This window comes from Poromitra crassiceps (assembly GCF_964638095.1).
Source record: "Poromitra crassiceps genome assembly, chromosome: 21".
NCBI classification, from domain to species: Eukaryota; Metazoa; Chordata; class Actinopteri; order Beryciformes; family Melamphaidae; genus Poromitra; species Poromitra crassiceps.
Genome location: NC_139638.1, coordinates 28,495,825 through 28,519,275, shown reverse-complemented (window position 1 = coordinate 28,519,275; position 23,451 = coordinate 28,495,825). Strand labels below are relative to the sequence as shown.

The 23,451-nt window shown below is 44.3% G+C and overlaps 1 protein-coding gene across 1 annotated transcript in view; it reads right to left on the bottom strand.

Moving 5' to 3' along the window:
- Positions 1 to 7,754: 7,754 nt before the first annotated feature.
- ssh1b (slingshot protein phosphatase 1b) overlaps positions 7,755 to 23,451 on the bottom strand; it is a gene marked incomplete at both ends in the record, with an annotated part of 28,258 nt that continues 12,561 nt past the window's right edge. Inside the window, 12 exons of the mRNA XM_083657415.1 lie at positions 7,755 to 8,483; positions 9,353 to 10,016; positions 10,969 to 11,169; positions 14,259 to 14,405; positions 14,724 to 14,770; positions 15,637 to 15,765; positions 17,559 to 17,652; positions 19,047 to 19,241; positions 21,213 to 21,278; positions 22,015 to 22,083; positions 22,193 to 22,314; positions 23,315 to 23,379. Coding sequence (XP_083513541.1) covers positions 7,755 to 8,483; positions 9,353 to 10,016; positions 10,969 to 11,169; positions 14,259 to 14,405; positions 14,724 to 14,770; positions 15,637 to 15,765; positions 17,559 to 17,652; positions 19,047 to 19,241; positions 21,213 to 21,278; positions 22,015 to 22,083; positions 22,193 to 22,314; positions 23,315 to 23,379 — 2,528 coding nt within the window. The remainder of the gene's footprint in view (positions 8,484 to 9,352; positions 10,017 to 10,968; positions 11,170 to 14,258; positions 14,406 to 14,723; positions 14,771 to 15,636; positions 15,766 to 17,558; positions 17,653 to 19,046; positions 19,242 to 21,212; positions 21,279 to 22,014; positions 22,084 to 22,192; positions 22,315 to 23,314; positions 23,380 to 23,451) is intronic.

Sequence of the window (23,451 nt, the reverse complement as noted above, 5' to 3'; positions counted from 1 at the left end):
GTCGTCTGCATCAGGACAGGAGAGCGCACAGTCACAACGGGGCGGTTACAACACATTCTGACCAATGGAAATTCAGAAAGGCTGTTACTAGGTAGAGTTGAAGGATTTAGGTTGTTAACGCTGGTACAGAGTGTCTAGCTGTCATCTTCCTCCTTCCCCTCCTCCTCCTCCTCGCTCATTTCTGCCTTTTACTGCGAGCATGAATTACAATAATAAAGTCAAAGTCAACATGGTGAACTGTGTGTTTTGTTGGATCTCTGCCTGCTGCTCTGTGTCTGAGACAGATCACCAAGTGACAAACTGTTGATGAGAATCACTTGAATCAATGCTCTCATAGCAGTCAGATGCACACAGTGAGAGATGAGCAGTGTTCACACTATAATCTTGAATTGTACCTATGTCCTATACATTCCAAATGTATGTTATGTCTGTATATCAGGTATAGGTGTCTGTATGTTTAATTCTTCAGAAAAAGGGGGCGGGAGAAGAGATGAGCAGTGTTACAGCGCCACCCCTGGACAGATAGAGTAACTCCATCTATACGGTTTCTAGGAAATCACCTGATGAGTCTGGTAATTCAGGCTTCGCTTGGTGTAGGGTTACGGTTAGGATTATGCAATTACCCTGTGTGTGTGTGTGTGTGTGTGTGTGTGTGTGTGTGTGTGTGTGTGTGTGTGTGTGTGTGTGTGTGTGTGTGTGTGTGTGTGTGTGTGTGTGTGTGTGTGTGTGTGTGTGTATAATCTGGTTTTCCTTCACTGGTTGAATAACAAACTGAAATGATATCCAAGTATTTTTTTCATGGCCAAGGGAATGTCCTTTTTCCCCTCACAAATCGAGATTCATCAGCTTTGCAGGAGATGATGAGGATGTGAAGTTGCCTGTCTTTGCATGACCTGATTTGTGATTTGTGGATGATTCAACAAGCCACTTCTCTCTACAGTAATGCTGGATAGGACATAGAACAATCCAGATGGCTTATGACATATTGTGGTCACTTTGAGTTTCTCAAACCACTAGCTGTCTGCTGGTGCTAAATGGAACTGAAAATGGCAACCTTGCATTGTGTGTTCCATCGTTTACTTCATATTGCTCCGAGATGTTTTTCCACACATTGCATTATGGTGAAACTTGGTTCCAGCTTGAGCTTGTTCAGTTGGTCACAAGAGGGCGCTACAGCACCAGCTGTAGGTTACTCAGACTCAAAAGAAGGAATTTCAGTGTCACACTGTGATAGCTTTGACTACACAACAACATGAGATTTTGGTCAATGTTGGCCAGTGTAGGACAGTTTTATCCACATGAAATTATTTGTATGGAAGACAACCATTGATTCTGTGACTTACTGTTTTTGTTATTCCTATGCCCACTATTCTTTGATCTTTCAGATTTGGCCTACAACCTTCATGTCTCCAGGAAAATAGTTTTATTATTTCCAGCTCAGGATAGAGTTTTATCCTCGCAAACTGTCAATCAAAAATGGAAGGTGCAGGTGTGCGAGTGTGTCAGGGTGGAGGCTGGTTAATAATTCAGATGGTAGAAAAAGTCTGACATGTTACCACGGTGACAGCAGAGTCGCAGTGATGAAAAATGCTCTCATGTCATGTTAATTGATGTCAAAAGTTAAGATTAGTACAAAGGTCTGAACTCAAAGGTGATAAATTAATAAATAAGCGAAAGAGGTTGTACACAGATGTTGGGATCAGCGTGTAGAGACAACAGCTAAAACTAGTCTCGCTGGCCAGCCTCCTCTCCCTTAGGCTGGCCAGCGAGACTACATGAACAGAAAACCAGCTGAGGTACTATGACAACAATTGATGCTGAACTGCCCATAAACAATGCACACATAATGTAATCCATAATATAACTAGATTATGCAGAGGAAATGGTTTATTTCCATGACAAAACATTGGACTGGACATCATTTTAACAAAATGTAAAAAAAAGTGCATTACACATTAACATTGCCAATGTACAGTACAGTGCACAAAAGTTAACAAAAACAATGTAACAAAATCTCACCCCCCAGTAAGATTTTTCATGGTCTACATTTCCCACTCATTCACTCAACACATGTCAAGCTCTGGTGCTGAGGAGAGGGGACAGTTTGTGCTCTAGCCAAGCACCAGTCAGTAGCATCCCCATCCACCTTTGTCTTTAATGTCCCGTCTCGCAATGTCTTCCACTTCTGGCTCTTAGTAGGATTGTCAGTTTGGTGCCTGCTGCCTGGGAATAATAATAGTCATAATAATAATAAATTGTCTGCTATTCTAAATTCAGCCTATGAGACAGTTGCCTAAAATCAGAAAAGTGCCCCAAAGTCTTTTTTGTGTGGAGATGGTACAAACACCAGAACTTAATAATTATGAGTACTCATCGATACACAGTGCTTTTCTTCATATTGATCATTTTGCAATCTAATTTACTCTATGGCAAAATTGTGGAGAAAAATATATACAGACTGTTCAATTTTAAAAGTCATCCTATCTGATTTTTTTTCAATGTAAATAATACGATTTCATTCCAGCATTACCAATACCAAGTAAAGTTCATCAGCCTGCTATTGAACCAATACAGTAGTGTACCACTAGTTTCAACAATATCAAACAAATATACGATATTGATTATAGGCTATTAGTATAATGGAAATCCATCAAATATGCGTTGATGTGTGAGAACTGCTTGTGTTATAAGCTCATTTGTGCACAGAGTGTGTTTGCATACATTAACATCATGTGGCGAGATATACATTGCATGGAAGGAGCATGGATTATTATGGATTATCATCCTTGGGGCTGAGGTGCAACAAGTCATAATGTCCAGAAAGCCAGACTGTCAACACATTCACAGAGACTCTGCAAAGCCTGCGATGCGTCATGAGAGAACTAAGGCCAAGGTTAAGGCACTTAAATACAAAGACTAACTCAAAACAAGATGCAACACAACCAAACATGGTGCAAGTGGTTTGGGGGATGATCCATATGGAGAGCGAAGCATTGGTCCTCAGTATAGGCGGGTGAAGACACAGCACTTGTGATAACATCTTAATCTGCATCGTTTTGAACTTCAAGCCTGTTCAGGCCCAACTGAACCATGAGCATGAACGTACTGAATAGAACAATTAGTTTCATCAGAATCATATTAATAGAACAGCCATAAACAAGGTAGGCCAGCATGTCACATTGTAGGATTTTGAAAATTTCATAATCCAGATATTCCTACCTGTCTGCCTGTAAGTGCTCATTTCAGTTTCAAAAGAGTGTTCTACTGCTTGGTGGTGTCAACATCTTGCTCCATGTGCCGAAGTTACATCACGCTCATATAATAACCACATTTATGCAGAGGTTCAACTGGAGGCAAAACCAAATGATCTAAATCTAACTACTGGAGTAAACCTATCTGCTCCCCAGGATCCGGTTAAGGGAGGAGGGGGAACAGTGGATACACACAGTCTTTCATCTCAGTTCCTACAGGTTGGCTATCCTGTCCGAAAAATATATATACTGTAAAAAATATACATTAACCAAAGAAGATTAAATAATTTGCATTCATTCTTTGCACAGTTTTTACATCTTTCCAAAGCACTCGTATTATCTTATCAGCACAGTAATAACACTTGCATGTGGCTGTCCTGCACACACACACACACAGCAGGCATCGTTCAGTATCGTTCTAGCACACCCAGCGTGCCATATTATACATGAACAACACAATACCCAACCAGAACAGAACAGAACAAAACAAACTTTGCAAAGTAGAATAATACCCTGTGGCACACAACTTTCACAGTGGCACAATGTCCCCTAAACCGCACATACACATACAGAATGCCTCAAGTAGTCTTTGAACATGTACAAACTGAAAAGTCCATTAATGACAAATACAGAAACAGCGTCAGGAAACATTGATTGGTTATACTGGTAGGATAATTGAGATGGTAAAAACCGCTTACGATTTCCAGTATTTCCAGCGCACGCAGCTCCCCTGGAGACGCGGCTCGCACACTGCGCATGCTCGACCCGCACAACTGGCAGCATTCATTTACTACTAAAAGCTGGCAATAACAAAAATGTATGAACTAAAATTATTAGTGTTACAGTACACAGTCGTGTATTGTATCAATGACTATTTTTCAGTTTTCCCAGTAAATGGGAGAATTGATTTGGTTCTGTAAAGTTGAGAATCAATATAATCAAACTGTGGTAATTAGACCCCCCCCCCCTCCATATTTTTTTTATTTTTATTATTCACATAAATTGTAAATGATCAACAAAATTGCAAGGGGGGCCTGTCAGCTAATCGTCTCAACTTTGGATGCTTAACTCATTGATACCTGATGCAGCATTTGCGTGTATATCCCTAATTTGTATGTGTATCCCTTTAAGACCGCAAACCGCGTCTTAAAGGGATACACACACAAATGCTGCATCAGGTATCAATGGGTTAAAGAAACAATATTCCTATGGGCATTCACTTTAAACTGTGAAAATAATGAAATTATGTTTTTTGTAGCAGATTATGATTGTAGATCATATAGCTCATTCCTGATTCATTTATTTTTGTCTTGTGCATGTTTGGCTGTGTTTGTTGTGCAATGCTAATGCTAAGAAGCTAACGGCAGCAACCCTCCGTGTAGTGCAGAGGGATGCTGCTGGAAAACATTAAGACATATTAGTTTTGATTAAATGTAGGCATAAACTAAACCTGAAATATGCCTGTGGGGAAATAAATGACAGCTAACAAGTTGCACCAGTGCTAGCATCAGATACTGAGGTGTGTATGACTGGAGTTGTGCTCAGATGCTGCATGTATGTACAGTATGTATGTATGTATGTATGTATGTATGTCTAGTGTGCCTTTTAAAATGTTTTGTAGGGAAAGGTAGCTTAAAAGGAGAAGTCCACCCAAAAATAATGCTGATTAATTTTGCACATGCATGCTCTCAGACATATCCGAAACAAATCTCGACAGTTTTGCAGGCATTCATTTAGTTTGACAGTTATTGAGGAATGATTTGAGTTCAGTTGTGGACCAGTGATGTCATTTTGTGCATGACATCACTGGTCCACAACTTCACTCAAATCAACGGTCCCTTTAAGGTTGTTCAGCGTGTATGGAAAAAGTAGCACAGGTGAGCACCATGAGATATAAACAGCCCCAGGTGTAATGGAGCAAAGGGAACTATATGCTACAGGTGTTCGACGATAAGCTTCAGCAACCCATCTGATTGCCCTCTGGAAACATGATGAACTGGACTTGGCAGCACGATATGGCTTTGATTACAGTTGGTAACGAGAAACTCAGGAGGACTACCGGTGGTTCTGTTATCAGAAAGGATCTGGCCAAGAGTGGAAAATAAACTCGCAATTTAAAGGGATAGTTCTCATTTTTGGAACCCTGGCTCTATTTACTACTTAGCAATCATGATGTTGATTGGTAAGAGTCCTTTCTCAGCACAAGCCATGCTGTTCTTCATACTAGCTCTGGCTAGTTGGGCACGGAGCTGACTGAGGGGGCTCCCCATTGACTTTGTATTGGTTTTTGGTTGCTAACTTTCTGGAGCTAATAGAGAGCTGCAGGGATGACGTATTTTTGTAGTCAGAACGCGGAAGTCCCGGACTTCATGGTTCTTCACTGTTTCTGCCTATGGGATTTTTGAATGGGTTTTTGGCACGATGCTTCAAATAAGGTCTCTGGGCAACGCAAGTTTAATCAAACGCGAACCAGTGTTCAGCCGGATAATCTTCACACATGAGGACCACTTTTATGAGTTTTGAAGCGTAAATGCGAGCCCTAGAAGTAAAAAGCTTGTGCTAAGCTAATCCAGAACTACACAGTGTCGCATAGGCTTCCACGTCATGTTGCCACTCAACCTGGAGTGTTGTTGATGTGTGCGCTGCTGTGCACCGATTACCCCGGGCTGAACCAGGTGAGGGAAAGAGAATTTCCATGTTCGTCCTTTGAAGTGATGACGTTATTGACATATAATATCCACGTCGACTCAAGTGTAGTCTCATTTAGCCGTTTGCTAGCTAGCCGCCCTTTTAACGGCAAGTAAAAGCTTCAAAACTCATAAAAGTGGTCATGATGTGTGAAGATGATCCTGCTGAACACTGGTTTGCATTTGAATAAGCTTGTGTTAACCACAGACCTTATTTGAAGCATCGCGCCAAAAACCCATTCAAAAATTCCATAGGCAGAAACATTGAAGAACCGGGTGTTCGCATCAATGTTTTCCAGACTCATTCCTGTGGCTCTCTATTGACTTTGGTTTTTGGCTGCTAACTATCTGGAGCTAATATGAGGAACAGCATGGATTGTGTGCTGAGAAAGGACTCTACCAATCAACGTCATCATTGGTAAGATGCAAATAGGACCAGGGTTTAAAAAAAGAAGAAGAGAAAGAATCAGAACTATCCCTTTAGGCCTGCTGACTCTTTGACACCTGAATGTTGTACTTATTTGAAGAAATTAAAGGCATTAAAAAAAAAGTTCACTTCAATCAAATGTTCATTCATTTGATCATTTATGATACCATACATGGAGAGGTATTGAAAAACTGTTGGAATATGGCAAATCCTCACGGCTCCAAAAGTGGTTCGGTATTTGAACTTGAAGAATTTCCTGAACTTGACTGAATTCAGTGTGAATTGAAGCCAACCCCGCTAACGACAGGTTTTCTGTTCCGGGCACCATGAGGACACGTTGCGTAACACTGGGACAGTCATGAGTGGACTAAACGGAGCGCTTTGAAGACACGATTATATGAACGTTATTACTCGGATGGGGGGAGGGGCAGGGTGAACCAGTCACTGAGGAGAGAGAGAGAGAGAGAGAGAGAGAGAGAGGCGAGTTGAAGTCTTGACCCAAACAGTCTTAAGATGCTCGTGTCTCCCGAGGTACAATGCTTTACTAAGAGGCATAAGAAGGGCTCACGTAGGAAGTCTTTTTAAAATGATTAATATGGTGTTTTTATATGAAACGCCTTCCTGTGATGCAAAAGCAGCTGTAGCAGGGAAAAGTGTAAGTGACGCTAAGTGAGGATTCAATTATAACGACGAGATGTTGAATGCAATCAGATACTCAACTGCAAACATTCATTGAGATACTGTTGATGAGGTGGATTGAAAAACATACAGTACACTGACAAAAAAGTAAGTTACTTCAGGTATTTTCTCCCCCTTCTTTGTCAAAATCAAAGTGCTAGCTGTAGATCTTTTAGGGAGGTTCCGAGGGGAATTACCAAGATGGGTCGATTTTCACAACAACCTGGTTTTACAAACCAGCACAGTCTTTCTCTATTGGGGGATACACCAAAATGGTGTGTTGAGGGTAAAATGGCAGCATACACTCAGCTCCGGGGTGCTGCTGCGGGAAGCAGCCTCCAGCCAGGGCCTCAGCCAGGTCTGAGGGACAAGTGGGAGGACAGACAAAACGTCCTCAGTGGGGAAAAATGTGAGGTTTCCCCAACTTGGCCAGGAAGCATTAAAGCCTGGAGGAACGTAATGGTGAGAACATCCAGCCTCACCTGTGTCTCAAGCTCCTCGGTGAGACAACGACTGGACACCCTCTTGTGGAGAGAAGGCTTTCTCTGCTGGTGAGAGTAGAGCTGCGTGGCCGGCGGGACACGGGGGGTACAGGTCAGCAGAGCAGAGCTTGTTTCTGGTCAGAGAGAGTACGCCACCACAGTGGCAAGCCTCCTCCTCCTCCTCCATGACCAACCCACCCCCATCCCATCTCTGCTAGGGGCCTCTCTGTTAAGGCAGGGGCCCCGCTGGGAGCTGGCCTTCCATGGCCAAGCCCGACAGCTCCTCTAGCTGCTCCACTCTCTGTTCTCGCACCCGTTCCTCCAGACCAAACTCCAGCCCCGGTGCAGCAGGCATCTGCAGCTCGTCCAGGGCCTGCCGCTGGAACTCCACCTCGCCACCAGACAACTCCATCTCTGCACCGGGTTGTAGTTTCATACCTTCAGGTCTTTCTCCCTCCGGGCCGAGTTGCAGTAGCGTAAGCTCTGCGATGGCCGCTGTCGTGACCCCTGTGCCCTCCGTTGGCGGCGGCTGCTCTTCCTGCGGCTCGTCCATGTCCTCCGTCTCCAGTGAGCTGCGGTCACCACCGGGAAGCTCCTCGCAGCTCATGGGCGACACCATGTGGCGGGAGGCCTCCAGGCGGCCTAGCGGGACAGGGAGAGGCACGCCCGAGGCACACGTGGCACAGCGACAGAGATGACCGCAGGGCTGCTGGACCGAGCCGGGCGGGCCAACAGCAGCCGCCGGCACAGCTGACAGAATTGGGGCGGATGCAGCAAAGTGGGTGCCGGGCGGATCTATGCATATGGAGGGAATGTTGCAGTGGCGGCTGGGGTTAAGGCGGTGGGTGCGGCCTCCTACCGGGCGGTCGCAGCGCCGCCCTTGTGGTAGCCGCAGGCAGTCTTTACAGGACTGATAGGAGGGCTTCACTTTGAAAGGGTTCCCTGTGCTAGCACTGTCCTAAACCCAGTAAAGGTGAGAGAAGACATGGTCAGTCACAACGGAACTGGAGCCAACAGTGGCATGCAGAATGTTGACAGCATTAAGTTAAAGGGACAGCTCACCCTAAAATACAAAATACATAGTCTTCCTCTCACCTGTAGTGCTATTTATCCATCTATATCATTTTGGGATAGTTGCCTGAGTTTTGGAGATATCGGCCGCAGAGATGTCTGCCTTCTCTTGAATACAATGGAACTGGATGGCACTCGGCTTGTGATGCTCGAAGCACCAAAAAAATACATTTGAAAAACTCAACAGCATTGTCTCTTTCCAGAAATCATGACCCGGTTACTCAAGATAATGCACAGACTTTGTTGTGAGCAGTTTCATGTAGGAACTATTTTCTTTTGTAGGAACTAGCTAGCAGCTAGCGGCTGTAGTTCGGTCAAAAGAAAATAGTTCCTCCATGAAACTGCTCATAACAATGTCTGTGGATTATCTTGAGTAACCGGGTCATGATTTCTGGAAAGAGACATTGCTGTTGAGTTTTTCAAATGTATTTCTTTGGCACTTTGAGCACCACAAGCCGAGTGCCATCCAGTTCCATTGTATTGGAGAGAAGGCAGAAACTCTGCGGCCGAAATCTTAAAAAAACTCAGGCAACTAACACAAAACGAGACAGATGGATAAATAGCACTAGAGGTAAGATGAAAAACATGTATTTTGGATTTTAGGGTGAGCTGTCCCTTTAAGCACATTACATTACAGGATTACGTTTCTGACATGAAAACAGTTCTAAAATAGGCAGAGAAACACAAACATGACATGCTGTTGTTGCCAATATGCTACTAGTAACGTTAGCTAACAGCTATATTCTCTTGACTCACATCGAAGGCTGCGGGGCAGCTGCGCTTGGCGGCCAGGCGGTTGCTGTTGTTGGTGTTCAGGTTGGCTAAGCCCAAGCGACTTTCCTCCGTCCCCTCTGCGTCCTCTCCCGCCTTCTTCCCGTCCGAGTTCCCAGGTGTTTGGGCCAGGGCCGCCATCTCAGCTTCCTCCTTCTTGGCCTCCTCCTCGTCCTCTTCTTCCAACGTACTGAACTCGAGCCTCAGTCGCATGTCCTCCAGGGGGTCGAGACGCCCGCAGGTCTGGGCGGCGGTGCCCCCTCCTGGCGGCGCCAAGTGTGCCATGGAAAAACCCTCGTCCTCCAGTAGGGCGTCTCTCTCCACGTCCTCGATCTCGATGAACACCCTCTCCATGCCCATGAGCGGGGGACCCCGCACCGGCGTGGAGGGCTCGCTGTCCAGCGCAGAGTCGGACAAACGTCTGAAGTAGTAATTGTAGTTGAGGGGGTCGAGGGGTTCCACCTCGAGACCCACACCCCTGCAGGGAGACGCCCCGCAGCCGCCCCAGGCTTCTCCCTCCTCCCGGGAGGACGCTCTGGGTACTGGTGTCTCCTCCCCGGGGACGTCCAGACAGTGCCCAGAGGCTTGCAAGTCCTCTGAGCCCTCCTCGTCCGTTTCAGGCCTCCACAGCTTGTTGTGGCGCTGCTTACTGTGGAGACAAGAGGAGTACAGTGTAGTAGTAGTAGTAGTAGTAGTAGTAGTAGTAGTAGTAGTAGAGTTTTCCCAATGTAGACTCAGAGAAATGTCCCTTTTGAGGAAAAAGTGATCTGATAAAGTGATCTGATTTAATCTACTACATAGAAAACCTTTGAAAACCACAAAGAAAAGTTTAAAAAGCAACATTAATTTGCCTTTAACCCATTACACACTTTCAGATTTTACTGTAAATGAAAAGTGCAATACAAATACAATTATTATTATTATTATTATTACCTAAGGCACCCTCTAGAAAAGCATTCTAAAACCTAAGCGCGTTTGAAACAACCTCCTAAAACCGGAGGGATACTGTATAAAGTACTGTTCTTTAACAGCATGTGTCCACACTCCACTGTCATGCTAATAGAGAGGCAAAGTGACCGCCTACACTTCCTGCTTCAGCACTGTACCAGAGATTTTCATCCGCCATTTATTTTCCCATAAACATTTCGTAAAATGCTTATAAAAATAGTTTTACTTGTTCAAACCAAACGGTTCAGATATATTTAGAATCGGGAGAGACCATAGAACATTTCACTCGGACCAAAACAAAAAAAAACATTGAAAAAACATTTTCTTTGAATCCGCAGTTTTTTTTAAACATTTTGGTCAGAGAGTGAAATGTTATGTGGTCTCTCCTGTTTCTAAATATATCTGAACCGTTTGGTTTGACCAGGTAAAACTATTTTTATAAGCATTTTACAAAATGTCTATGGGAAAAATAAATGGCGGATGGAAATCTCTGGTACAGTGCTGAAGCAGGAAGTGACGTTTCACTTTGGCTCTCTATGGCTTCACACAGAGAGCACACGTATGTGTCATTAATTGACAGTCCTCTTTGACTTAGCCCTGAGGTGCTTGAGGAAACATAAGATGTCAATCTCATGAGTGCTAAACTTGCTCACCTGGCATCCAGGATGCCCTGGTACTCTGCCAGCTGCCTCATGAAAGCAGCATTGGGCTGAGCTATGCTGCGTTTCTGCTTGACAAAGTTGTAGGCTTTCTCCAGAGTCCAGCCGTACTCCTTCATTGCATAGGCGATCACTGTGGAGGCAGACCGGCTTACCCCCATCTTACAGTGGACCAGGCATTTGGAATGGCTCTTCCTAATGGACAAGAAAGAAAAGACTTTACATCTCATTTGCTGCATATTTTTGTTTGATGATAGTAAAGACAGGGTGCGATGATTTCACATCACTGCTACTCAGTGTTGGGCAAGTTACTTTCAAAATGTAATATACTACATATTACTAGTTACTTTCATTTGAAAGTAATGTTACTTTACAATATTACTGTCTATGTAGAGTAACTTGTTACTTATTACATTACTTTTGCATTACTTTCACCAAAACAACAGCGGCAGCAGAATGACATTGCTGCCCTGGAACCATCCCGAAAAATAATGTAAACTGCCTTGTAAAGTTAGTGTAAACAATCCAACATTCTAAATGTTATTCTTTTCCTTTGTTATTGTCATCTATAGTGGTTATTTGCATAAAAACAGACAGTTTGATTAGGAAATGATTGTATCTTTATTTAAATATGTGCCTTGATTTTATTTTTTTTAACTCAATTTGTAACTTGAGTTACTTGACAAAGTACCGTAAATTCCGGACTATAAGCCGCGGCTTTTTTCCCGTTTTTTGGCCCCTGCGGCTTATATAACGGTGCGTCTTATCTATGGATTTTTTCAGAAAAAAAAAAAAAAAAAAAAAAAATCTCTCTTTTTTAGCACTCTTTCTAACTATAAATCCACTTCTGTTTTAATTTCCTCTCTTGCCCTCTTTTCACCACACCGCGGACACTGTGTGCACTGTAAAAATAAACAACGGTGGTGTTGTGTTATGTTGTTTTGTTGAAATGTTACGGTAATACGGTAAATGGGAGCTTCCTCAAACAGCCATCAATGGGCCCGACAATCCCCTCTGTGCGTGACCACTTACATATGGTAATTACGGTAAGCAAACGGCCACTCGGCCATCAACTCCCTCCCCCGACTACCAGGAGAAAATCACAAACTTCGGCGAATTCACACAAAGGAAGATCAAGGAATATTCCATCGAACCGGAGCAGATCATAAATATGGATGAAGTGCCTTTGACGTTCGACCTGCCACTCACTCGGACTGTTAACAAGAAGCGCCCTGGAGGATTCTTTCACCAAAAAAAAGCTTTGCTCGTTCTCGACAGCATGAGAACGAGCAGTAGATGATCATGAGGTGGTTTTTCAGACGTGTCGATATAGCAGTTTATCGAGATGAGAGGATGAAAAGCACACACTGGTGCGGTGGTGCTGTCTGAAGTGAATACAGTGACTGTGAGTAGGCTAATACATTGCACACGTTTCAGGTGCAATTATAGAACCAAATCAGCCTTTTCCCCCCTCCATCTCTAAATCGGACCAGTTGTAGGCTATTAGGCTACCTTTTTTCCTCTGCCTGTCGCGCTGACTGCATTCACGCAGCCAGCAACATTTTGCGACTCATTTTCTTTTGAATTGATAATCAGGCTCGTTTATATGCATTGTAACTTCATGTTGGGATTTCCATTGACCATTGGTTGGATTTGAGCATGCAGGGGACGGGATATGGGGCAGATCCCCGTGCGTAATCACTGTGGCAGCTGCTGCAACGGGGAATCACTCAAACGCAACTTCAATGGAAACGCCTACAAGTCGCAATTGTACATTGTCGAAGTTGTAGAAATATCGCAATTCTTTTGCGAAAAACTGTAATGGAAACACAGCTATAGATGAAGAGGAGTTCGTTGGTTTTGAGTGACAATGAAGGAGAGAGGAGAGTGGTTGACGAAGCCACCCTGAACCTGTTCGTTTCCGACACTGAAGATGAGGACTTTGGTGGTTTCAGTACGCAGGAAGAAGAGGAAGACGAGCATTAGTGACTTGACTTCTCTGGTTACAGGTTTGCTGCACATATAGCCTATTGTTGTGTGATTTTGTCTGGGGATTAGTGACCTGACTTTTGTTTTGTTTTGTTGAAATGTTAATAAATGGGAGCTTCCCCAAACAGCCATCGCTTTCCCGACATTCCTCTCTGTGCACGAACCCTTTCATATGGTAATTAAACATCAAAACACCCGCGGCTTATAGTCCGGTGCGGCTTATAGAAGAAAAAAATAGTCAATTTTGGTCCCGCGGCTTATACACCGGTGCGTCTTATAGTCCGGAATTTACGGTAACTGGTATAATATTACTGAAATCCTAGAAGTAATAAGTTATATTACTGAGTTACTGCTAAAAGTAATATATTACATGTAATGTGTTACTTTTGTAATGAGTTACCCCCAACACTGCTGCTACTGAGCGTTGGACATTTGGTGCCACTTTTAGTTATTTTGTTAAATAGATTAGCAAGCAACTTCATTTTATTATCAATTATGGATATGGACTGTACCAGCATCCTTCAGACAGAAAGCATTGTCCGTTAAAACTCCAAAATACAAGTTTAGTAGCATAGCGAGAGCGTTCTCTATGCTTTGTCTTGTGGTGCATTAGCTCAGAAAGGGATAATCGTGTTACTGTGATCATAGTTCTTCTTACAATTCAAGCCAAAGGCCACCTACAGTCTCCTGTCTGATCTCCTCTACTCATCCAGGCAAGATGGTGATAGATTCATCTCACTTTGTTCTGATGCCAAGTTGGCCTAAGTTCTCCCAAGGATTCTCTTCTCCATCCCAAGTGTATCTCCTCAACAATTTGAAGCAGTAGACTGCACACTAAATCATTTTAGTAATACAAACGATTACTTAATATGGCGCTGGTATGGTGTTGATTTTAATGTTAATTCAGACACAGTAAGAAAGAAGTATCCTTTAGTAATTGGTATCACATTTTGAGGGGGCACACATGTTGTCTCACACCTGGATGCAGTCCAGGACAACAGGGGCCATGGTCATCCTACCACTCTAGGTATAGGATGACCAAGCCTACATGTATATAAATCAGCTGACGTCACGTGACGCTTCTGAGAAAAACTGCAGGAAGTCAACAGTCAAAACATGTCAAGGTATGAAAAGAAAATACTAGTCTGTTTATAAGAACATTTACTAAATAGTTGATCAAGTTTAGACTAAATGAACCTTTTTGGATTAATCAGTTCATCCTTGAGTCCAAGTGGACGCTTGTGCCAAATTTGAAGTAAGGCAACATTTTTTTAAATGAACATTTAGGGTCTCACTTGGCTTTGACGATGAAGTTGTACGTGTCATTCCAGTGGGCCAGCAGGTCAGTGGCCTCCTCATCGTACACGCGGACGTTGTGATACGAGAACGTCCCCGGGAAGAAGTTGTCAATCTCCCTGGTGACATTCAGGATGTAACTCACCCTGCAACCAAAACAAACACCATTTTTGAGAAGTGGCAGCTGTAGTAGGCTAAAGTTCGTTCCGCGCTCACCTTGTCCCAGTTGATAACTGTTGCAGTTGCATGTTATGATAAAAAAAACAAAAAACAATAGGGTGCTAGATTCTGTATTTAGCGCATGTTAGGAACTTTTATTCTGATAAATGTGGAGCATGTAACCGCACACTGTATGCAATCATTCTATTTAGCGTTGTGTGTGTGTGTGTGTGGGGGGAGATCTTCAATCTGAATGATAAAATATGACTCATGGAACCGCAGCTGCTGTTGAGCCATCAACTCACCCACAGTCCCTCAGCTCTTCAAGGTTGGAGGCGTTCCACTCAGACCCCTGCGGGCACAAGCAGACGCAGAGGAACTTCATGAGACGAACAGCTCAGGTTAACTAGGTCTAAGGTTAACTAGGTCTCAGGTTAACTAGGTCTAAGGTTAACTAGGTCTAAGGTTCACTAGGTCTAAGGTTCACTAATTAGAACAGCTCAGGTTAACTAGGTCTAAGGTTAACTAGGTCTAAGGTTCACTAGGTCTAAGGTTCACTAACTAGAGGTAAGTACAGAGTATTGTGTGACAATATTTGGAAATCAGCAATGCATGGGGGAAATGGAGAGAAAATAATGTGGTGAATTATCTCATGCTGTTATGTATGGCGCCCTCTGGTGGATAGAAGGCTAACAAACACACAATCTCAATCATCCCCCTGCTTGAATGGCGATGGGCCTTTTTCACAGCTGCCATTTTGTGTCTAAAAGGCAGGGTAAACACAGGTGCAACCAACTCACTAATTAGGGCCACAGCACTGGAACACCTGAATGGACTGGAAGTTGGAAACCCTAATTAATGTTTTGGTTGCACCTGTGCTACTCCCTACTAGACACAAAATGGCTGCTGTGAAAAAGGCCTCTCGGAGGCAGGTGTTTCCAGAGCTCTCACTCAGAGCTGAGCACTCTTTAACTCCACCATCCAACCTCCATGCCATGCCTCTCTGCCATAAAAACCATGGTTTGGATTGACTGGACAATAAAACTGCTGGAATTGACATTTTTCAGCAGCAGCCATTTTGTGTCTAAAAGGCAGGAAGTAACACAGGTGCAAGCAGAACCCTCAGGTGGGTCAGCTGACTCCAACCGAACCACAGAAAAGTGTCATAAAGCATTATATCAAAGCAGACAAACGTGACAAAAAGAGCAAGGTTCTCACTAAGTACAAGTGGTCAAAGATGAGCGTGGGCTTGTCCATCTGACCCAGGATCAGCAGCATCTCGTTGTCTATGAACTCTTTGTATTCTTTGAGGTTACAGCTCATATGTTGCTCCAGCTCTGTGCGGATCTGAGGAGGAGAGGACATAAAAAACACTTGATCATCCTTCAACAACATAGTGAAACACACTGTAGGTCAGTGGTTCTCACATTTTTTCACATGAGGGACCCCTAAACTGACAAAGATTAGACCACGGACCCCCCATTTGATAGGATTTTGTCCCACGGTCCCCCCATATGATAATAAGATTGATGCTTTTAGATGTTTTATTACAGAACGTGTATAAAAACCATGACCAAAATAATCATTGTGTTACTTATGAGTTATGAATGGAATTATAGCGAAAATAAATTACCCCCCTTATGGCTGGGGATCCCCTGGAACCCCATTTAAGGACCCCTGGGGGTCCCCGGACCCCCATTTGAGAACCACTGCTGTAGAGAACCATCATGCAGTTGCAGAACAAAGCTATTCAAACACAGCTCAAAATTTTGACTTTTTGATTTTGACTATACATTCATTTTCAACATTGCTTGGTTGGTCCTTGTGCCTTTCCTGTTCCCCCCATGCAATAAAATGATGCACAAAACGAAGCAGGAACAGGATAAGAAAGTAAAGTGTAAACATGCCCTAATGCTGATTCAGATCATTCAAAAAGTAACTTGTTTCCTCATCTTTTTTCTTGAACTTACTCCTAGACTTTTTGCTAGCGAGATCACAGAAAATATACAAAACATTTCAAACCAGCTGAACACACCGTTGAGGTGCCAGGGAGGGCACATACCTCTTTCAGGCAGGGCACATACCTGTTTCAGGGAGGGCACATACCTGTTTCAGGGAGGGCACATACCTGTTTCAGGGAGGGCACATACCTCTTTCAGGGAGGGCACATACCTGTTTCAGGGAGGGCACATACCTCTTTCAGGGAGGGCACATACCTCTTTCAGGCAGGGCACATACCTGTTTCAGGGAGGGCACATACCTGTTTCAGGGAGGGCACATACCTGTTTCAGGGAGGGCACATAGCTCTTTCAGGGAGGGCACATACCTGTTTCAGGGAGGGCACATACCTGTTTCAGGGAGGGCACATACCTCTTTCAGGGAGGGCACATACCTGTTTCAGGGAGGGCACATACCTGTTTCAGGGAGGGCACATACCTGTTTCAGGGAGGGCACATACCTCTTTCAGGGAGGGCACATACCTCTTTCAGGGAGGGCACATACCTGTTTCAGGGAGGGCACATACCTGTTTCAGGGAGGGCACATACCTGTTTCAGGGAGGGCACATACCTCTTTCAGGGAGGGCACATACCTGTTTCAGGGAGGGCACATACCTCTTTCAGGGAGGGCACATACCTCTTTCAGGGAGGGCACATACCTGTTTCAGGGAGGGCACATACCTGTTTCAGGGAGGGCACATACCTCTTTCAGGGAGGGCACATACCTGTTTCAGGGAGGGCACATACCTCTTTCAGGGAGGGCACATACCTGTTTCAGGGAGGGCACATACCTCTTTCAGGGAGGGCACATACCTGTTTCAGGGAGGGCACATACCTCTTTCAGGGAGGGCAAATACCTCTTTGAGGGAGGGCACATACCTCTTTCAGGGAGGGCAAATACCTCTTTGAGGGAGGGCACATACCTCTTTCAGGGAGGGCAAATACCTCTTTGAGGGAGGGCACATACCTCTTTGAGGGAGGGCACATACCTGTTTCAGGGAGGGCACATACCTCTTTGAGGGAGGGCACATACCTCTTTGAGGGAGGGCACATACCTGTTTCAGGGAGGGCACATACCTCTTTCAGGGAGGGCACATACCTCTTTGAGGGAGGGCACATACCTCTTTGAGGGAGGGCACATACCTGTTTCGACGTGACGTTCTCCAGGTCTTGGAACATCATGATGGTGCGTAGTTTGGTTTTGATGAGACACTCTGTTCTCTCCCGCTCAGTCGGCCTGCGCACAACCAGACAATACATCAATGCTGCTATCTGAATGAGCATGACAGTATAGTTTTGTGCATGTTTCCAGAGCTGTAACTACCCCCTACAGGCAGGGGGCAGTACACCAAACTGCCCCTCCCAATCTGCAATCTATGAGGAAATTTACACCTGGCGTTAACATGCGTTTTCTGCCATCAGATTGCAATCTGATTGCAATCTGATGGCAGAAATGGTTGTCCTCTCAATCCGTATAAAGTTGCTGTATCCATATTAGGAGGACACATTGCATTTACACTTGTGTTCAATGTGTACACAATGCATCTCTGACCACCTCTGGAGGTGGTTTGGCCGATCAGATTGCAATCCTTCTCCAATGCATTTTGGGGGTGTTTACACCTGTACTTTCAAGTAATAAAATACAATCTGATTGCAATCTGATGGCAGAAACCACATGTTAACGGCAGGTGTAAATGGCCTCTAAGATCAGGTTCCAACCTCACCTCATTCCCTGCGCTCCTCCACCCTTGCAGGTCGCCTCGCCCCGCCATCCCTACGTTAGTCTGACTCGCTGGAAGCAGGCTGCGGGGATAAGCTCTGCCATTTCCTGTGCAATAAAGCAGGCCTTCCAGTGGATGGTTGTAAAGATAACAGAGCCTCCCCCCCCCCACCCGCCGTACCAGAGTGAGAGTAGGAGGAGCCAGACTCTCCCCTGCGCTGGCACAGCGTGAAACGGAGATAGTCTGGCAAGCGAGACTATCTCTACGTGGGCTCAAAAGTCTCATCCCTGGCGCCACAATGGTGGAACGAGCGACCTACCTTCAATCAGAACGTGCAAATCACTGCCCATCTTTCAGCAGAGACTAAAAACACACCTCTTCAGCTTGCTACACCTGGACCCTTCTTGAACTAACCGCTATTCTTAAAAAAAAAAAAAAAAAAAAAAAAACGTCTTATTCCTTCAACTACCAACAAATGCTACTTATTTCTTTCTGGATTGCGGAGTGGGCCATTTCACCCTAAATAAACTTCAGCCTTTTCCCATTGGCCTACATTACATTAGGTGTTACCAGATATCAGGTAGTCTAGATCTGAACATTGGCATGTAGTACTCAAAGGAATCTGAATTCTCATGCTCCTTTCCTCTGACATCCAAGCCCAGTTTTTACAGGTCCTACACTAAAGAGCAGACATGATAATATAATATAATATAATATAATATAATATAATATAATATAATATAATATAATATAATATAATGATATCATAACATATCATATATCATATCATACATATTTTTAATCACAGCCTGGTTTCTACACATGACACATATGCATCACATGTCGATTTGCTCTTGACTAAATAATATGATGTTAGAAGAAGCAGCCTGGAAATACAGTAAGGTCTTACTGGTCCACAAACATGGTGGGCGAGTCAGGCCGCGTCGTCTCCAGGTCGGTCATAGCGTTCCACTCGTTGACGCAGCTCTGCTCCGAGGCGACGCAGCTCTCGTAGAAGCCCGTCCACGTGAGCGCGATGCCCCCCGGGAAGTAGTTGCACCTGCGGGACACCTCGCACGCCTTATGGAGGATCTGCAGGGCGGACCTGCGGGACACGAAGCAAAGGTCTCAGCCTGATGTGTTCACGACAGGCAGGGAGCAGACGAGGAGCCTACCGGTGCTCGGCAATTCTGATATTTACCAGTAGATGGTGTGTGGTGGGTATAACAAGATCATCAGCATTTTTGAACAAAGCACTGGTCCAAATTATCATAATAGACCAGAGGTGTCAAACAAATTAAGTAGATGCCAAGTTGAACAATAGACCCTTCTCACAGGGGCCATTTTGTGTCGAAAAGGCAGGGTAAACACAGATGCAAGCAAAACACTAATGAGGGTTTCCAACTTCCATGATTGGAATTTGGAAACCCTCATTAGTGTTTTTTCGACACAAAATGGCCCTCGTGAAAAGGGTCTATTATGGCTCATTTCCACCACATTTTACAGCCCTGCACAGCTCGTCACCACTCGGCTCTATTTGTTTCGACCCGATGGATGTTTTGTTTCCACCGCTGCTGATCTGCCCCCGCCCACAACTGGTCGTCATAGCGACCGCATATCTGTCCTCCGCCTATAGTCGAAGTAGGCTATAACATAACGTTAAAATTAAATCCATACACAGAACTTTTAAACTGTTTATGAAATACTGGAGCTTCTAAATGACCTACAGTGTACATGGGCAAATGTGACAATTGGCCAGGAGAATGGATATCACTTTGTTGTTAGTCAAACTCACATGCATGCGCTGCGAGAGGGACAGGGGTTGCGCTACAGAGTGAAGCCTCTACCCCGGCGGCCTCTCACCAGGCAAGAAAGCGGCGTCACCAAAGCCCCGCCTGCGGCCTAGCGGAGCCGACGCTGCACTCAACTACAAGGGCTTCCTGAGCAGCGGACTTTTTCTCTCTCAAAACAATTGAAACCCACCGCCATGTTAAAGCTGAGTAAGGAGATCGATTTTATTTCACCAGAGGCGAAGGCAGCAACACAAAAGACTGATGGAAATAACATAACAGAAGAGAAGGTAAGCCCCACTAAACTGGTATGCAGCATTGCATTGACAGTCATTAGATAGAGTAAACACGATTCTGCCTGACCAATCAGTCGTCTACAATGTTTTCACATCACCGTATGAACCCGGGTTCACAGCGCTAGAACCTCAACAGAGCAGGGACCAAAAGCAGCACGACTCAACCACGACTCAACCCGGGCTGTCCACGTTTTTGATCGGTGGAATGAGACAAAAAAGCGAGACGAGCTGGGCGGGGCCGCGTTGATACCAGCGGTGGAAATGGGCCATTAGAATCAAATGCTGGAACCAAGACAACTGGTTGGGGCTGATTTGTCCGAGTGAAAGTGAGCCTTGTTCAGCATCTAGGAAAGCCAGAATGAGCTGAAGACTGATTTTAAACTCATGGACCAGATGCCTTGAGTGTGATACATGTGTCCTAACTGACTGTATTCATCTACCTCCAGACAACACGAGGTGGATTTGAGGTAGACGATGAATTTGAATCATTCCTAGATGTCTATAAATATGACAGACAGTGATGATCTCAGGCACACACCAAGAATAGAGAGGCAAAGTGACCGCCTACTTCCTGCTTCAGCACTGTAGCAGAGATTTTCATCCGCCATTTATTTTCCCATAGACATTTCATAAAATGCTTATAAAAATAGTTTTACTTCGTCAAACCAAACGGTTCAGATATATTTAGAATCGGGAGAGACCATAGAACATTTCACTCGGACCAAAACCTAAAAAACAACATCGAAAAAATATTTTCTTTAAACCCGTATTTTTTTACGTTTTGGTCTGAGTGAAATGTTATGCGGTCTCTCCAGTTTCTAAATATATCTGTAGCGTCTGGTTTGAACAAGTAAAACAATTTTTATAAGCGTTTTACGAAATGTCTATGGGAAAATAAATAGCGGATACAAATCTGTGGTACAGTGCTGAAGCAGGAAGTGACGTTCCTCTTTGGCTCTCTATACAGCATGAATGTAGGGATTGACTCACCACATGGCCTGCACAGATACAGGCTTGAAGACATGTGAGCGCCCGGCTGTGCTGATGCTGAACCCGCTGGTCAGAAAGAGAAGGAGACGTGAGGTTAGGGTGAGTCCATGTGGAGAGACAGAGCGCTCTGGGAACGTAAACACAGGCAGGCAGTCGCTTCATGGGACTATTCAGAACACCGACCAGTGGAACATTCCTCTAGTGTACAGAGAGAGAGAGAGAGGCCGTTTTAACAGGTCAGCAAGAACTGGTCCCGCACACAGTGAGTGAGTGAGTGAGTGAGTGTGTGTGTGTGTGTGTGTGTGTGTGTGTGTGTGTGTGTGTGTGTGTGTGTGAGAGAGAGAGAGAGAGAGAAAGACAGACAGAAAGAAAGAAAGAAAGAAAGAAAGAAAGAGGGAAATTACTAATTTACTCCACTGCCACTGGTAGTCAGTAAATATCCAAAAGCAGAAAACAGTCCAAATGCATGGGTGACTTGTACAAGGACGTTTTGTTGAGAATACAATTAAATGTGACAATATTACCCGAAATTCACAGGTCTGTTTCAAATATAGATGATGCCATAAAACAAACGTGTTATGATCGCTGTAAAGTAATATTCCATGACAAGTGTATTGTATTCATTTTCAACAAACTTTTAAAAATAGGTGTTACTTCAAATAGTGGATAGTGGCAAGATAGTGATGGAAATATTTCACTTAAAACATAATTAATTGAATCCCTTGGTGATTTTATGCATTGTCCATTCAGAGATTATTAATTAGTGCAAAGAACAGACTGAAGACAGAAGGGTGGAACTTACCCATCTCCATCTAAATGTATGTTGGTATCGCTCCACAGCGGCAGCACCATCCCGATAGAGCAACTTTTACTGAGGATAGCAAAGATGAGTGAATTACATTTTGACAACAACAAAAATCTCACAATCAGATTAGAAATTGTATGATTGCAGAGGAGAGTTATAGTAGCAGCAATAGTACCTATCCTTATCTGTGAAGTCCATTCCCAGAAGGATATTTTCTTCTGTGTCTTGGCGGCCATTGGTGTAAACTACAACCATGTAGCGCACCCGATCCGACCATCCGCTCTCTAACCGCACAGCCTGTGGGAGAGACGGAAGGTTTTGCATTTGGCAGCTTCAGAGGAAGCGTCCCAGTATCTAGCGCCGTTGCTGGATCAGTTATGTGGAGTTATTTTATATGAACTGAAGTGTATGTGACTGTATGAACACCCACTAACTGTTAGGGCTGGGAATCACCAGATGCCCCGCGATGCGATATTATTACAATAGGATAGTATTGCGATATTGCGATATGCTAGTATTGCGATATATTGAGTATTGCGATATTGCGATATATTGTGATTTATTACCTTTTTTCAACTGCAAATGATGTCTCAAAAGGAAAAAACTTCAACATTTGTTTGATCTAATCAGATAAAGTTTCCAGTCTGTTCATCTCACTTCAGTAATTTTTATTGGAGCAAAATGGGATTGTCAAGCAGACAGACTGACCAACACTGTCATAAAAACCTGTCATAAATGTTGCCTGATGCACCTGACATTTTGTATAATAAAATATCGCGATACTTGGCATTCATGCGATATATCGCCACACAAAATATCGCGATACTATGCTGTATTGATTTCCCCCACCTTCCCACCCCTACTAACTGTGGCAGCACTGTGGACTTAGCCTACTACTTGGCCTGAGATCAGATGGACTGACCACAGCAAAGGAGTGTGTGCAGTGCATGTGTGTGCAGTGCATGCATGTGTGCATGTGTGTGCATGTGTGTGCATGTGTGTGCATGTGTGTGTGCATGTGTGTGCATGTGTGTGCATGTGTGTGTGCATGTGTGTGCATGTGTGTGCATGTGTGTGCATGTGTGTGTGCATGTGTGTGCATGTGTGTGCATGTGTGTGTGCATGTGTGTGCATGTGTGTGCATGTGTGTGCATGTGTGTGTGCATGTGTGTGCATGTGTGTGCATGTGTGTGTGCATGTGTGTGCATGTGTGTGTGCATGTGTGTGCATGTGTGTGCATGTGTGTGTGCATGTGTGTGCGTGTGTGTGCGTGTGTGTGCGTACGGGTTATACTGACCAGTTTGATGCGATCCTCAGACCGGAGGGTCTTGATCATGACCTGCAGGTGTTGAGGTAAGTCACCTGAAAGTGAAACATGCCTTCAGTACTGAATACAGAATGCATTTTAAGTGTACTGCAATTGTAGGCTTAACC